Source organism: Carassius auratus, chromosome 29 (genome assembly GCF_003368295.1).
Source record: "Carassius auratus strain Wakin chromosome 29, ASM336829v1, whole genome shotgun sequence".
NCBI lineage: Eukaryota > Metazoa > Chordata > Actinopteri > Cypriniformes > Cyprinidae > Carassius > Carassius auratus.
In genome coordinates this window covers 19,876,975-19,894,508 of record NC_039271.1, presented here as the reverse complement: position 1 = coordinate 19,894,508, position 17,534 = coordinate 19,876,975, and the positions used below count along the sequence as shown (strand labels likewise).

The following is a 17,534-nucleotide window of genomic DNA, read 5'->3' as shown; positions in this document are numbered from 1 at the left end:
TATATTTTTAGTCAAGGCAGTTTATTTGTAGAGCAATTTTCATAAACAATGGTAATTCAAAGTGCATTACATAAAAGTAAAAAAAAAAAGAAAAAATCACAATAATAAAATGATTTTAATTTTAAAATGATTTTTAAATAACTTATTTAAAATGAAATAAAACAATTACATTTTATTAAATATAAATGTATCGTAACACAAATATGGAGATAGAACATTATTTTATTATTTCACCCCTAATGTTGACAACTTGTTTTCTCAGAAGTAGTTTGAAACATTAGAATAGACACGTGACCTGATTCGGTGTGTCGTCTCTCTCTCTCTGGGACGCATCTGTTATGACTTGAGCTGCTGTTTTTGTCGGTGCAGCGTCCGCGTGTTGTCCGCCAATCAGCGCGCGCCGTACCCGTGACGTCTAGGCAGGCGGAAGTGCGCTGTTGTTTTGGGAGCGTGTGCAGACTCTCCAGGGCTCACGGTTTCCCGCAGCTGTAAGCATGACGGACCCCAGTAAACACGACATCACCGCCGTGCTCAAGCGCCTGCGCTCCGTGCCCACGAACAAGGTGAGTGTGAGCTCCACACACCGAGCCTCGCGCTGCTCTCGGCCGAGCGGGGAAACAGGAAGAGGGGTGACACGTCACACATGTTTATATCAAACATATGGCAGCTGAAGCACACCAATCCTTCGTCCTGCTTATTATTAAACCAGTTATATTCGCGAAAACAAATGTCCTGATTCACACTGCCCTTTCTAAACATTTCTAAACGTTTTTCATAAAATAAATCTTGTGTTGAAATTCTACGGAACAAAGCAAAACATATAAAAATGAGTGGAACAATATATTGTATAGATGTTAGAAACAATGCTAGATTGTGTGTTAACAATTTGAGACTTCAGTCTGTAAATCTGATTGATTATATGATCATTTAAAAGCAGACTGACTCTGAATTCTGCAGTAAACAGTATGGTGCAGGTGTGTATTGGGATTGGTTGTATTAATTAGCTATGATGTGTGTTGTCAGGTGTGTTTTGACTGCTCTGTGAAGAACCCCAGCTGGGCAAGCATCACATATGGTGTCTTTCTCTGCATTGACTGCTCAGGGACACACCGCTCACTAGGAGTTCATCTGTCCTTCGTTAGGTAAACTGTACACTCACACTCCTCCATCAGGTAAACTTTACACTCTCACACTTCATCAGGTAAACTTTACACTCTCACACTTCATCAGGTAAACTTTACACTCTCACACTTCATCAGGTAAACTTTACACTCTCACACTTCATCAGGTAAACTTTACACTCTCACACTTCATCAGGTAAACTTTACACTCTCACACTTCATCAGGTAAACTTTACACTCACACTCCTTCATCAGGTAAACTTTACACTCACACTCCTCCATCAGGTAAACTTTACACTCTCACACTTCATCAGGTAAACTTTACACTCTCACACTTCATCAGGTAAACTTTACACTCACACTCGTTCATCAGGTAAACTTTACACTCACACTCCTTCATCAGGTAAACTTTACACTCTCACACTTTACACCATTAAACTGTCCTTCATCAGGTAAACATTACACTCTCATACTTCATCAGGTAAACTTTACACTCTCACAATCGATCAGGTAAACTTTACACTCTCACACTCCTTCATCAGGTAAAATTTACACTCTCACACTTCATCAGGTAAACTTTACACTCTCACAACCCTTCATCGGGTAAACTTTACACCATTACACTGTCCTTCATCAGGTAAACTTTACACTCTCACAATCCATCAGATAAACTTTACACTCTCACAATCGATCAGGTAAACTTTACACTCTCACACTCCTTCATCAGGTAAACTTTACACTCTCACACTCCTTCATCAGGTAAACTTTACACTCCTTCATCAGGTAAACTTTACACTCCTTCATCAGGTAAACTTTACACTCTCACACTCCTTCATCAGGTAAAGTTTACTCTCTCACACTTCTTCATCAGGTAAACTTTACACTCGCACACTCCTTCATCAGGTAAACTTTACACTCTCACACTTTACACCATTACACTGTCCTTTATCAGGTAAACTTTACACTCTCACAATCCTTCATCAGGTAAAGTTTACTCTCTCACACTTCTTCATCAGGTAAACTTTACACTCTCACACTCCTTCATAAGGTAAAGTTTACACTCTCACACTCCTTCAGGTAAAAAATGCAAATAAATTCTTCATGGAGGAACAGGCGAGAACTTCTGATAGACTATTATTAGAAAAATCTGCAAGAAGTTCTCCCAAAGGAGACAGTAACACTTACTAACTGTAGGGGTGCACAGGACACAAGTGAATTTCTGTAGATCATTTTATTGAATAAAAGTATTTAAATTCAATCTGTCATTTAGATGTGTTCAGTTCTGTCGCCATTGCCCATCACGACTGTCACAGTAAAGCTCCAGCAGCGACGCTGCTACATGTGGTCGTGGGGTTCACTTACTTTTTCACGAGCCTGTGTTTCTTCTGTAACTCTCGATGAGTTGTTCTTGCCTCTGTTGCAGGTCCACTGAGCTGGACTCGAACTGGTCCTGGTATCAGCTGCGCTGTATGCAGGTGGGCGGCAATGCCAGCGCGGTGAGTGTCACAAACCAGTGCTAATCAGCATCCTGTGTGCTCACACTGTGTTTGTGAGGAGCATTAATGTGAGTGTGTTCCCTACAGAGCGCCTTCTTCAGTCAGCACGGCTGTATCACCAATGCAGCCAATGCCAAATACAACAGCAGAGCAGCAGCACTGTACCGAGAGAGGATCAAGAGTCTGGCCACGCAGGCCACCAGACAGCACGGCACCGAGGTCACACACTCACACACACACACACTCAAAGACACAAACCCAAAGCTCGTAGCGCTCATGATCGTGCTCATGTTGTTGTCTGTGTGTTCAGTTATGGCTGGACAGTCAGGCTCCTCTGTCACCCACATTACCCCTCGACAAACACCAGGACTTCTTCACCCAGCACACCCAGGTGACTTCATGAAACTTCATTTTAGTTACATGATTTATTTTTATGCATTTAGCAGACACATTTATCCAAAGCGGCTTACATTGCATTCAGACTAACATTTTATCTCCTAACGTGTGTTCCCTGGGATTCGAACCCCCTACCTTGTGCTTGCTAACGCAATGCTCTACCACTTGAGCTACAGGAACACTAATAATTTACGTAATAAGTATTCATGGAAAATTCATCATATGTATGCCTTTGAACCTGTCTGCTTTCGTTGTGTTTTCCAGACCCCTCTTAGGGAAGGATTCAGTGTCCAGATGAACACCAGCCCACCACAGGAAGAAGTTCAGGATAAAAACAACAACGGTACAGTAACGAGGGAACACAGTGTGCTCACATATAGTGATGTCTGATGTTTCTGGACGCTGTTTGTGTCTCTTGAGTGCAGGTGAGAGTGAGGTGGGTCCCAGTGTGGAGCAGCTCAGTGTGTCTCCTTCATCTGCTGCAGGTAAAGCTCATCTGACAAGCACAGCTCAGATCATAACTCACTGTATCCTGAACCTCTGATTCTCCTCTCGCAGATCTGTCCTCTCTGATCAAGAAGAAGCACACCACAGGAAAGAAAGCGGTGAGTTTCCTGCCAGGTCGTCTGTTCAAGTCTGGTCTTCTCTGATTATATTATAATGAATGTTAAAGGTCCTGTAGTGTTGAGCTGTTTGTTGTGTGTGTGTGTGAATCAGGCGGGCAGCAGGAAGGCGGGTCTGGGTGCTCAGAAGGTCAGCAGTCAGAGCTTCAGTGCGCAGCAGAAGAGAGCTCAGGCCGTAGACAGACAGCAGGAGGAGAGGAGCCCACAGAAGAGCAGCAGCACTGAGCCTGAGTGAGTGAGAGAACATCAGACTCTCAGCCAGAACACATGAGCGTCTGCTCATCCTGCGCTCACTGTGTGTGTGTAGAGTTCTGTCTCTGAGCCGTGCCTATGAGAGTCTGGAGGTGCAGCGGAGGAGTGACGAGGTCAAGCTGAGCCGTCTGGACAGTAAGAAGCAGGAGCAGGCGGAGCGGCTCGGCATGGGCTTCGGCGGACGCAGGTCAGCGCTGCTCCATCACACTCCTGAACACTAACATGACACTCCTGAACACTAACATGACACTCCTGAACACAAACATGACACTCCTGAACACAAACATGACACTCCTGAACACTAACATGACACTCCTGACAGAACACTCCTCAACACTAACATGACACTCCTGAACACTAACATGACACTCCTGAACACTAACATGACACTCCTGACAGAACACTCCTCAACACTAACATGACACTCCTGAACACTAACATGACACTCCTCAACACTAACATGACACTCCTGACAGAACACTCCTGAACACAAACATGACACTCCTGAACACTAACATCACACTCCTGAACACTAACATGACACTCCTGGACACTAACATGACACTCCTGAACACTAACATCACACTCCTGAACACTAACATCACACTCTTGAACACAAACATCACACTCCTGAACACAAACATGACACTCCTGAACACTAACATGACACTCCTGAACACTAACATGACACTCCTGAACACTAACATCACACTCCTGAACACTAACATCACACTCCTGAACACTAACATGACACTCCTGAACACTAACATCACACTCCTGAACACTAACATGACACTCCTGAAAACAAACATGACACTCCTGAACACTAACATGACACTCCTGAACACTAACATGACACTCCTGAACACTAACATGACACTCCTGAACACAAACATCACACTCCTGAACACAAACATGACACTCCTGAACACTAACATGACACTCCTGAACACTAACATGACACTCCTGAACACTAACATGACACTCCTGAACACTAACATGGCACTCCTGAACACTAACATGGCACTCCTGAACACTAACATGGCACTCCTGAACACTATCATGGCACTCCTGAACACTAACATCACACTCCTGAACACTATCATGACACTCCTGAACACTATCATGACACTCCTGAACACTATCATGACACTCCTGAACACTAACATGACACTCCTGAACACTATCATGGCACTCCTGAACACTATCATCACACTCCTGAACACTATCATGACACTCCTGAACACTATCATGACACTCCTGAACACTATCATGACACTCCTGAACACAAACATGACACTCCTGAACACTAACATGACACTCCTGAACACTAACATGACACTCCTGAACACTAACATGACACTCCTGAACACTATCATGACACTCCTGAACACTAACATGACACTCCTTCACCTTTTCTCCTCTTCTCCAGCTTGTTTCCTAATCCAGTTGTCTTTTGAAACTATTGTTAAATCTTGGACAAATTGATTTTGGTCCTTTTTGCTGAGTGATAAGTTATTTTTGTAAGTTGTAAATCTGGGCAGAGTCAGATTTTGGCCAGTGAGGTGTGAGTGTGGGCGGAGTCTGACTTTGACCAGTGAGTGTGGGCGGAGTCTGACTTTGACCAGTGAGGTGTGAGTGTGGGTGGGGTCTGATTTTGAACAGTGAGGTGTGAGTGTGGGCGGAGTCTGACTTTGACCAGTGAAATGTGAGTGTGGGCGGAGCTAAGGCAGCCACCTCTTGCTGTGTTTTCCAGCGGTCTGTCTCACTCAGTGATGGAGGACATGCAGATCATCCAGCAGGAGTCTCCAGCTCCAGGCTCCTCCAGCAGGAGAGTGTATGAGGAGGACGAGGAGCAGGACGACAGGCGCTTCTCCTCCAGGTGAAACTTCGTTCCTGAGGCTCTGAGCTGTTAGTGTCTCCGGCTCCGTGTTCATGAGTGTGTCCTGACTCTTCTCACAGGCTCCTGGATGAAGGTGCAGGATCCTCTGATCTGTTCTTCTCTCAGTGGAAGGGAGCCACGAAGCAGACAGACTACATGGACGCAGACGAGAGGTCAGAGGGCTGTCTTATACTGGCATAAACCGGACATGTGTTGTCATCATAACTCTGTGTTTGTGTGCTCTCAGGGTGACAGCGAGGAGGAAGGAGCCACAGCCCGTCTCTGATGATGCTCAGAGGAAGTTTGCCAATGCCAAAGCCATCTCCTCAGACATGTTCTTCGGGAAGCAGGACAACGCAGAGGTGAGCGCACCAGCCGCACGCCGCTGAGAAACACCAGCTGTGTGTAGATAACTGTTCTTCTGTTTGCAGTATGAGGTGCGAGCGCGGCTGGAGAACTTCTCAGGCAGTTCAGCAATCAGTTCAGCCGATCTGTTCGACGAGCAGAAGAAGTCAGCAGGTGTGTGTTTACTGGTCTGCTGGTCTGTCTGGAGATCATTGTTCTGTCTGATGTTTCCTGTGTGTGTGTGTGTGTCTCAGCGGTGTCCTCGGGCTCCTACATGAGCAAGGTTCTGCCGGCCGTGCCAGACATGGTGCAGTTCAAGAGCGGCGTCCGCTCGGTGGCCGGGAAGCTGTCGGTGATGGCCAGCGGAGTGGTGTCCTCCATACAGGTCAGTGAGTCCACTAACACTACCTAACCCTCATCTGACCCGCTGGGGTTTCCTCTGATCTCTGTGTGTGCTCCTGCAGGACCGCTACAGCACTTGAGATCGTCTCCAGGCTCCTGAAGATCCTGCTCCTCGCCTCTCTTATCTTAGCCCTACAGCTTTATCATTTACTCGCTGGGTTTGTTTGGGGTTTTCTTTGGTTTAATGCCGCAGCTTGAGTTTTGACTGCAACAAGTCTTTTTTGATCACTTGGGGACCAAACTCCTCTTTATTTGAAGAGAAATGTTTGCACTATGTCTTACAGTAATGAAGTGAGCAGCACAGTACTCGTGTTGTTCTCATAGAGAAGCTTTATATGAACCATGTGTAATGTAGCAGAAGATGAAGATGAAGATGAGAGGGCCGTCTCGGGTCGTTTCGCACACTACAAACGTGACAATCGTTTACCTGAAGCCTTATTCATCTTGTTGCCTTATCTGTGTTTGGTTATCATATCTGTGTTTATCTTGCTTTGTCACTTATGAACATGTATAAAACACTGATCTTGTGGGTGATTTATGTGGTTAGTGGGTTTAATTCAATAAAGATCAGACTTGAAGAATAACCGAACTCTGGTTTTGTTCACTTATAGCAGTAATGGTTTACTCATCTGTCATAATAATAATAAAAAAATCTAAGATTTGTTGGGATTTTCAATAGTATACAGAAACTAATCATGCATAAATGATCAGTATGTAAATACAGTGAGTTAACAGTGTTACATCATAAATCATACTCCGCTGTGATTGGTCAGTCCTGACAGCGCAGAGAAAACACCTCTCCTGCTTAGATATCAGGACTTTGTGTGTCCTGGAAATAAATGACATGGTCTGAAAACATGACGACTGTGTCAGTGAGCATTCAGTGTGATGAAATGAAAGAGATATCTTCATGTTTACAGAGCTTTCATGACGATAACCTGAAATAAGCTGACTATTAAAAAGAACAGCTGAACATCAGTGCACAGATAAAAAAAATATTAAAATGAGTTAACTAACCTGAGCAAACAATGATTTACACAAGAAAGATGTTTCCTGTTTTCTGCTGGCTGTACTGTAATCAGATTCACTTCCTAGTGACTTTTAAATGCTCTTTTGTCGTGTAGTTATTGTCTATGGGGAATACGTTATTCTTTATAGCAAGTGACAGAATGTTCCAGATAATGAAGGAAAAAACCAGACAAATCTACGTCTTTGATTCAACCAGTCCCTGTGGGTTGAGTGATGCACATTTCCAGCTTAAACAAATGTGAAAATGTTCATGATTTGCCTTCAAATGTTGGTTTAAGGGTCTGTTATTCATACTCTTTGATGTATGAATGATGCTGTTATTATCTGTGTATGTCTGTGAGATGACATTAAGGTGCACCTGGCACATGGATGCTCATGAAGAACAAGGTTAGTTTTGTAATGGGGACATATATCCATCTCTCTTACACGTAACCTATAACAATTTTGACACTGGTTTGTATTTTATTATTATTTATTTACTTGTTTTATTAACAAGATTCACTGCATAAATTTCCAAATAAAATATCATATATATAACGTTATAATATATATATATATATATATATATATATATATATATATATATATGTATATATATATATATATATATATATATATATATATATTATAACGTTATATATATGATATATATATACATACATACATATATATATACATACATACATACATATATATATATATATATATATATATATATATATATATATATATATATATATATATATATGTATGTATGTATGTATGTATGTATATATATATATAAATAGTTGGGTACACTTAAGAAGTGCAATCATCTATCTTACTGAACTAGAAGACGGATTGTGCGTCTAAAGCGCAGATAAGAGTCACGGGACGCCAAAGTGTGCTGCTTTTGTGGAAAGTTCCGCGATTTAGCAAAGTAATACCACGAGAGTGTGCTTATTCTGTTATTAATAGCAGAGTGAAAATATTAATGTATTACTTTAAAGTGAAGTGTGTTTTTATCAGGGGCCGCGCAGGCGCGCCGCGGGACTCTTAAGTCGACGCGTGCTCGCGCAGGAAGCGGTGGCTCAGGCGCGCACTTCCTCTTCCGGCAGCGTGCACATCTCTTCAGCACATCTACGGTCATCATGGTGAGCGCTCAAGTGTTGGAAACACAGTTTAATGAGACTGAAATTAGCGAGCGGCGCGTGTGTCTGTGTGGTTCTGCCGCGATGTTCGCGCTGTACTCGGGCGGGACGAGGCGCTGCGTGCTGCGAGCGTCTGCCGCTTCAGCGGATGCGTCAGATAGAGATATGATTATATATACATATTTATGATGTGTGCTGTGTTACTGTGTGTGTTTTTGCGTTGCTGTGTCCGCAGATAAACGTGTTTATTGATGAATTTGTGTGTGAATATGTGACGCAGCATCTGTAGCGGCTCGTGAGGAAGTTTCTAGTGTTTTCTGAGGAGGGCGGAGTCACCGCCCCTCATTTGCATACTCATTATAATTCCACCTTCAATCATCGCGATACTATTATTATTATTACACGGAGAATTACGCAGATGATAGTGCAGTGTTTATTATCAGTTTAAAAGTAAAATTTAGTTTTGTGTAAATAATTATTCAAATGATAGCAATATTGTCCCTTGTTGGAGCTTCCTGATCCTACCCATGTCACGTCCTAATAAAGGCCCAAAAAAAATTTGCATGGCATCGATATCCTAATACAGTGTCCAGAGATCTGTATTATTTTAATTATTGATGTGCTGTCGTGTTTTTGAGGGACAGACCTCCTGTTGAATAGAAGAGGTCATCATTATGAACTGATGAATGTGTTTGTGTTTGACACGCAGGCGTCTCTATCGATGACCCCCATGAACATCTTCAGAGCGGGAGCAGATGAGGAGAAGGCAGAGACAGCGCGTTTGGTGAGTGGAACGAGCAATCACTCACACCTGATCACTCTTCACCTCTCACGGTCACTCGCACACCTGACCGCTCTTCACCTCTCACAGTCGCTCACACACCTGATCACTCTTCACCATTCATGGCACAGCACACACTTCACCTCCCATGGTCACTCGCACACCTGACCACTCTTCACCTCTCACAGTCGCTCGCACACCTGATCACTCTTCACCTCTCTTGTTCACTCTCACACCTGATCACTCTTCACATCTCTTAGTCGCTCGCACACCTGATCACTCTTCACCACTCACGGTCGCTCACACTCCTGATCACTCTTCACCTCTCATGGTCGCTTGCACACTTAATCACTCTTCATTCTTCACCTCTTCATTCGCACACCTGATCACTCTTCACCTCTCATGGTCGCTTGCACACTTAATCACTCTTCATTCTTCACCTCTTCATTCGCACACCTGATCACTCTTCACATCTCTTAGTGGCTCGCACACCTGATCACTCGTCACCTCTCACCGTCATTCGCACACCTGATCACTCGTCACCTCTCACGTCATTCGCACACCTGATCACTCTTCACCTCACACGGTCATTCGCACACCTGATCACTCTTCACCTCTCACAGTCATTCGCTCACCAGATCACTCGTCACCACTCAGTGGCTCGCACACCTGATCACTCTTCAAATCTCACAGTCCTTCACACACCTGATCACTCTTCACCACTCACGGTCGCTCGTACACCTGATCACTCTTCACCACTCACGGTCGCTCGCACACCTGATCACTCTTCAAATCTCACAGTCCTTCACACACCTGATCACTCTTCACCACTCACGGTCGCTCGCACACCTGATCACTATGAACCTCACTCACAGTCTCTTTCTCTCTCTCTCTCTCTCTTTGTGCAGTCATCCTTCATAGGAGCCATTGCCATCGGGGACCTTGTCAAGAGCACCCTGGGGCCCAAGGGCATGGTACGACCCGCATGCACTGCTCATGCTTACACAGACACTCATGCTCCTCACACTTACCCTGACCTCTGATCTCACAGGACAAGATCCTGCTGAGCGGCGGCAGGGACAGTGTTGTGACCGTCACCAACGACGGAGCCACCATCCTGAAGGCCATCGGCGTCGACAACCCCGCCGCTAAAGTGCTCGTGGGTCAGTTCAGGTCCAGATGCTCCTCACCGCGGTGTAATACTTCCTTCAGGAGTAGAACCTGTCCTTTCTTCTGAAGGGAAGCCTATCACTGTTTACACAGAAATATCAACCAGCACAAATGTGTCATGTTTCTCGAGCAGTAAATCATCTTATTAGAATGATTTCTTAAGCTCATGTGACACTGAAGACTGGACATCACAGAATAATGACAGTCTAACAGAAATTCACACAGAAAACTTTTAACTTTAAACTTGAAAACTTTAACCTCTAACTTTAGGACTCACTGTTCTAATTCTGTAAAAAAAAAATCTAACTACCTTTCTTAACTTTTTTTTGTATTTTCTTTTTATTTATTATGCAATTCTGTGTGTGTGTGTAAGACCTCTAACAGTAGCTTGCTCTATTCTTTTTCTATTCGATCTGTTTTCTTTTTATTATATTATTTAAAATCCCATGCTAGGTGTACTGTGTTAAGCTAACTGAGACTTGTTATAGCACTTATATATCATTGCTCTTTTTCTTGTTTTTGATTGCTTCCACTGTCTTCATCTGTAAGTCGCTTTGGATAAAAGCGTCTGCTAAATGAATAAATGAAAATGTAATGTAGGAAACCTCCGTTTGAGAGTTCTAGCAGTGTTTATAATGAAACCTCAGTGAGCAGAAGAGCCTGGTTTCTCAGTAGTGACTGTGTTGTGTGCAGACATGTCTAAGGTGCAGGATGACGAGGTGGGTGACGGGACCACGTCTGTGACGGTGCTGGCGGCCGAGCTGCTGCGGGTACGAGCTCTTCCTCTCAGTGTCTGACTGATGGAGGTCTGAACCGTGTCTAATGTGTGACGCTTGTGCTGCAGGAAGCAGAGCTGCTGATCGCCAAGAAGATCCATCCTCAGATCATCATCTCCGGCTGGAGGAAGGCCACGCAGGCGGCCCGCGACGCCCTCAGAGAGGCAGCGGTGGATAATGGGTAACGAGTGGAGCTGCACTGTCTGTGTGTGTGTGTGTGTGTGTGTGTGTGTGTGTGTGAGTCCATGTGTCTGAAGCGTGTGTGTGTCCTCAGGAGCGACGAGCTGAAGTTCCAGCAGGATCTGATGAACATCGCGCGCACCACACTCTCCTCCAAGCTGCTGACGCACCACAAGGATCACTTCTCCAAGCTGGCAGTGCAGGCCGTGCTCAGACTCAAGGGATCAGGAAACCTGGAGGCCATCCACGTCATCAAGAAGCTGGGAGGAAGCCTGACCGACTCCTACCTGGACGAAGGTCTGCACACACACACACGTTTAACATCAGACTCCACACAGTGCAGGGTTACAGCTGACAGGGTGTCAGTGCTGCAGAACAGCCTTTTCAGTCATCTGTCACGCACTTAAAGTTGATCTTTAAATGCATCAATGCTGTAATAGAATATTTTATGAAATAACAAAAGTACTTTATTTAAGATTGACTAAGTGAGAATTTGACAACAGAAAATATAATTTAAATGTAAAAACGAGTAATGATTTATGTGATATGGTTATTTATTAGTATTTTTAATCGGATAAAAGCGGTGATATCAGTGACAATTAAACATACTAAAAGCTAGGGGGCGCTCTTGTGCAGAAACTCCAGATATCCCCTCAGATGAAGTACCATAACACACGTGGTTCCATATGTCCTGTCAAATATCACGATCACACTAGACAGGTCTATTTACGTGAGATCTAGCTTTAATCGCGATTTATCAGCAGCCCTAATAATTGTGATGATGGAATATTGTTGTTCCTGTAATAGTAGTAACAATTCCACTTATTTTATTGCAATAATTGAGTTTTTAGTGGGTTTAATATTTTTTATATTTAAGATGTCTAAAACAATGATCATCTGATCAGCATTGGCCAGAATGTTAATATTTTGAATGGTGTGTATTATGGTTTTTAATACAGGTGTTTTAATCTTCCTGTAGTTATAGTGCATTAATCATCTCTCTTAACTGATTATTAGAGACTGACCTATAAAGTTTTGTCTGTATTATTAGCTGATATGAGCACACTGTAATATACACACAGATATATCGTTATCAGACTTTTTTACTCCCTAATATCGGTATCGTATCGGCCCTATATAAAAACAAACCCATATCGGTCGGGCTCTAGTTTTTAATAAGGGAGTTTTAATCTTCCTATAGTTGTAGTGCTTAAAGGCCCGTTCACACCAAGCACGATAACTATAAAGATATAGTTCTAAATATCGTTCTCAATATTAAAGAATAGCAGAGTCCACACTACAACTATAACGATAAAGGCATAGAGAAACGGTATTGTTGGAATCATTTTCAGAACGATTTTTTTCCAGCTGATGAACGATACAAGCATAGACATCCAATCAGAATCCACCCTGCTATAACGAGCACAAGGATTTAATATAAATAATATAATAAATAATATAATAATATAAGCTAATATCGTTATCATTTATAGTTATCGTTCTTGGTGTGAACGGGGCTCAAGTCAGATCTTTGATTAATAGTGTACTGAATAATACATACGAAGGATCTTCGAGTTTGTTCTCATCTCAGATAATATTGCTGCTTGTGAAGCATTGAGAAAAGCAGAATGTAGTTCTGCAGGTGGATCTGTGTTGTGTTGATCGGTCAGTCATGCTGTTTTTTTCTTCTGCTCCTCACAGGTTTCCTGCTGGACAAGAGGATCGGAGTCAACCAGCCCAAGAGGATCGAGAACGCTAACATCCTGATCGCTAACACTGGCATGGACACGGACAAGATCAAGGTAGAGCAGCTTGTGAGCGCTAGTGCAGGCGTGACTAGCGGCAGGATGCTAACGCTAGCGTGTGTCTCTGCAGATCTTCGGCTCCAGGGTGCGAGTGGACTCCACTGCTAAAGTAGCTGAGATCGAGTCGGCCGAGAAGGAGAAGATGAAGGAGAAGGTGGAGCGCATCCTCAAGCACGGCATCAACTGCTTCATCAACAGGTGCGCTGATCTCAGGTCATGTGACGCGCGTGCGTGTGGTCATGTGACGCCTGTGTGTGGTCATGTGATGCCTGTGTGTGGTCATGTGACGCCTGTGTGTGGTCATGTGACGCCTGTGTGTGTGGTCATGTGACGCGTGTGTGTGTGGTCATGTGATGCCTGTGTGTGTGGTCATGTGACGCGTGTGTGTGGTCATGTGACGCCTGTGTGTGTGGTCATGTGACGCCTGTGTGTGTGGTCATGTGACGCCTGTGTGTGTGGTCATGTGACGCGTGTGTGTGTGGTCATGTGATGCCTGTGTGAGCCTCGTTCTGCTGTGGTTCCTCCTCAGGCAGCTGATCTATAACTACCCCGAGCAGCTGTTTGCGTCCGCTGGTGTGATGGCCATCGAGCACGCTGATTTCATGGGAGTCGAGCGCTTGGCTCTGGTCACAGGTACACAAACGCACAAGTGCTGTCTAGTGCACACCATGAATGATGTTAGCTCCACTCAACACATCATCCATTATCTGTCATTATTGATCAGACGAGTAGAGTTCTCTTCTCTTGTGCTCAGGCGGAGAGATCACCTCCACCTTTGACCACCCTGAGCTGGTGAAGCTGGGCCACTGTAAGCTGATCGAGGAGGTGATGATTGGAGAGGATATGCTCATACACTTCTCTGGAGTGGACATGGGTGAGTGTGTGCCCAAATGCTGTCATTTATGTGTTCCTGGCAATCAGGAGTGAATGGATCAGTCTGATGTGTGTGTGTGTGTGTGTGTGTGTAGGTGAGGCGTGCACCATCGTCTTGCGTGGGGCGACGCAGCAGATCCTGGACGAGGCCGAGCGCTCGCTGCATGACGCTCTGTGTGTGCTGGCTCAGACCATCAAAGAGACGCGCACCGTGTTCGGCGGAGGTGAGGACACCAGCGGCTCTCTGACTCACACACACACACTCATCACACTCTTACAATCATCACACACTCCCTCTTTCACACTCACATTCACGTGCTCTCACTCTCACGCACTCACTCATCACTCTCACACTCTTAAAATTATCACACTCACTCAGTCTTCCAGACACTCGCTCACATTCACACGCTCTCATCTCACCTTCACACTTGCACTCACTCATTCTCTCATTCACTCGCACACTCTGACTCGTATATTACAAACTCATCCACTCACACTCATTGCACGGTCATCACTCACATTCACTCACTCACAATTATCACTCTGACACTCAGCACTTAATCTCACTCATCACTCTCAATTTCATCATTCACTCTCACACTCATCCCTCACACACACACACTCTCTCTCTCTCTCTCACGGTCTTACACTCATCATACTCACACGTTCTTACACTCAATCATCAAACACTCACACACATTCATTCACTCTCTCACATTCACTCATCACTCATCACACTAATTCACTCACTCTCACAATCACTCACACACATTGTCTCACTCATCTCACACACACACACACACACACTTAGCCATTACTCACTCACAATCATGAATCGCTCTCATCACTCACAATCCTCAATCACACTCACACACTCACTCTCATCACTCACACAATTGCACTCATCACTCAACTTATTACACTCACAATCATCACACTCATCATTCTCACACTCTTACAATCAACACACACACTCATTCACTCTAATCACTCACTCACTCACTCACACACTCTCACTCATCCAATCAAACACTGACTCATTTTCACACACTCACATTTACAAACTCACCCATTCTTAGACACTTATTGCACTCACAATCTTCACACACTCACTCACACTCATCGCTCAAACACATTCATCACTCACACTCATCCCTATCACACTCTCACACGTTCTTACTCAATCATCACACACATTCACTCACTCTCATCACTCACTGACACTTCCTCACTCTTCTCACCCTCACACACTTGCACTCACTCATCACTCACATTCACTCACAATCATTCTGACACATCACTCTCAATTTCATCATTCATCCTCTTACTCCACACTCACACTCATCCCTTTCTCACACACACACACACTCTCATGGTCTTACTCATCAGACTCGCACCTTCTTACGCTGAACGAATGTCTGTGTGTGTGTTTAATGATTCACTCACACTCCCTTTCACACTCCTCACACACTTTCACACTCATTCAAACATCACTACACACACACACACTCTTAGTCATTACTTACTCTCACAATCATGAATCACTCTCATCGCTCTCACAATCCTCAATCACACTCACTTTCACACTCCTCACGCTCCTCACTCTCATCTCTCGCTCATCACTCAACTTCTTACACATCACTAACTCTTATTATTCTGACAATCATCACACTCAATACTCATCACTCTCACACTTACGATCCACACACACACACTCATTCACACACTCGCACTTACTCATCACAATCAACACTCACTTTTACAAACTCAGCCACTCTCACACTGTGCACTTTCACAATAATGACTCATTCACACACACTCACTCACAATCATCACTTAATCTCACGTTCATCATTCACTCTCACACTAGGGCTTGGTGATATCTAACGATATGATCATATGATCATTTACTGACGATGCCCATGATCATGTGGGTAGATGTATCTCCCAGCCCTATCTCACACTCCTCACTCTCACACACTCACTCTCACACACTCACTCTCACTCACACACACACACACACACTCCTCACTCTCACACAATCACTCTCACACCTGTGTCTGTGGTTCAGGCTGCTCTGAGATGCTGATGGCTAAAGCCGTGACAGATCTGGCCAACCACACTCCAGGAAAAGAGGCGGTGGCCATGGAGTCCTTCGCTAAAGCCCTGATGATGGTACGACACACCACTACACCAAAACACACCGAGCTGGTTTGATGGGAAGAGTAAGTGTTGGGTGACTCTGGTCGTGTGTGTTTGTTGCAGCTGCCCACCATCATCGCTGATAACGCCGGGTACGACAGCGCAGAGCTGGTGTCTCAGCTGAGAGCCGCTCACCAGAACAAGAAGAGCACCTTCGGCCTGGGTAAGACACACTCACACACTCACATCAGCCCCGAGGAGTCTGACCCCTGACCTCTGACCCCTGCTCTCTCAGACATGACCCTGGGTGCGGTGGGAGACATGGCGGCTCTGGGCATCACCGAGAGCTTCCAGGTGAAGAGACAGGTGCTGCTGAGCGCGGCCGAGGCGGCGGAGATGATCCTGCGGGTCGATAACATCATCAAAGCTGCTCCCAGGTGAGGCTTCATTCATCAGCGCTGTCTGGGACACACAGCAGAGCGCCTGTGCGGTCTCTTAACCTCTCTCTGTGTGTGTTTCAGGAAGCGTGTGCCGGATCATCACCCCTGCTGAACACTCACAACAGCCCGTGTATTTATTGATCGGAAGTTGATGCTCTTTGTTTTGTAGGTTGTTTTCGCACTTCCCAAGCATTGGTTGTCTGCATGTTACTGCTCTACTTTTGTTTACTCAATAAAACCGTCATGAACATCTGAAGTGTGTGTGTGTGTTTACTTACACATCGATCTGCCCAACTCTCGTCACACTGAGCTCTTACCGAATCATTCGCTCTGAACCCACAGGAACTACAGTAAGAGATCAAATAACACCGGTCCCGTTCAGGAGAATCACTCTTGTGTTTGAGAGTGTGTTTGTGTGGCCGTGCAGAAGTGTGACATGAGTCTGGATGAGTCTGACTGTGTAAAGCAGCTGAGACAGCGGCGACTGTCTTCATCTCACACTCTTCCTCATCTCTTCAACTTCATTCTGACTGTCTTAGTCTTTGTGTGTTTATCTGTAGCAGCAGGCTGTGACATTATTAATAAATACTGGTGGTTTATTCGAACAGTATAATGTGGTTATTAATATCTTTATGTAATTTAACTTTAAACCAGTTAAACAAATGTTTATTATTATTATTATAATTAATAA

The 17,534-nt window shown here is 44.5% G+C and overlaps 3 protein-coding genes across 5 annotated transcripts; all 3 read left to right on the top strand.

The window, feature by feature from the left end:
- The first annotated feature begins 392 nt into the window (after positions 1–392).
- Positions 393–7,101, top strand: arfgap3 (ADP-ribosylation factor GTPase activating protein 3). The gene is made up of 16 exons (XM_026210103.1): positions 393–563; positions 1,024–1,142; positions 2,545–2,617; positions 2,705–2,836; positions 2,928–3,008; positions 3,278–3,356; positions 3,439–3,498; positions 3,572–3,618; positions 3,731–3,867; positions 3,944–4,075; positions 5,645–5,770; positions 5,851–5,943; positions 6,018–6,132; positions 6,202–6,289; positions 6,370–6,500; positions 6,580–7,101. Exons 1-16 carry the CDS (start codon positions 495–497, stop codon positions 6,595–6,597), a joined length of 1,500 nt encoding a protein of 499 aa, XP_026065888.1. The 5' UTR covers positions 393–494; the 3' UTR covers positions 6,598–7,101.
- Positions 4,082–5,638, top strand: LOC113048333 (uncharacterized). 3 transcript variants are annotated; one of them, XR_003276441.1, is made up of 3 exons: positions 4,082–4,271; positions 4,384–5,453; positions 5,491–5,638. XR_003276441.1 is itself a non-coding variant. In XM_026210111.1 (2 exons), the coding sequence occupies exons 1-2, from the start codon at positions 4,230–4,232 to the stop codon at positions 5,374–5,376; spliced, it is 1,035 nt and encodes a 344-aa protein (XP_026065896.1). In that variant the 5' UTR covers positions 4,082–4,229; the 3' UTR covers positions 5,377–5,638. The 3 variants fall into 3 exon arrangements, 2 of the variants coding, with proteins under 2 accessions (XP_026065896.1, XP_026065897.1); XM_026210111.1 differs by having other exon boundaries at positions 4,384–5,638; XM_026210112.1 differs by having other exon boundaries at positions 4,092–4,131; positions 4,384–5,638.
- Positions 7,102–8,564: 1,463 nt separating the features above from the next.
- On the top strand, positions 8,565–17,096 carry LOC113048327 (T-complex protein 1 subunit beta-like). The gene is made up of 16 exons (XM_026210099.1): positions 8,565–8,679; positions 9,386–9,460; positions 10,366–10,431; positions 10,509–10,620; positions 11,321–11,397; positions 11,472–11,584; positions 11,678–11,880; positions 13,285–13,385; positions 13,459–13,586; positions 13,918–14,021; positions 14,143–14,262; positions 14,357–14,485; positions 16,333–16,436; positions 16,527–16,626; positions 16,699–16,840; positions 16,925–17,096. The coding sequence occupies exons 1-16, from the start codon at positions 8,677–8,679 to the stop codon at positions 16,953–16,955; spliced, it is 1,608 nt and encodes a 535-aa protein (XP_026065884.1). The 5' UTR covers positions 8,565–8,676; the 3' UTR covers positions 16,956–17,096.
- The last annotated feature ends 438 nt before the right edge of the window (positions 17,097–17,534 follow it).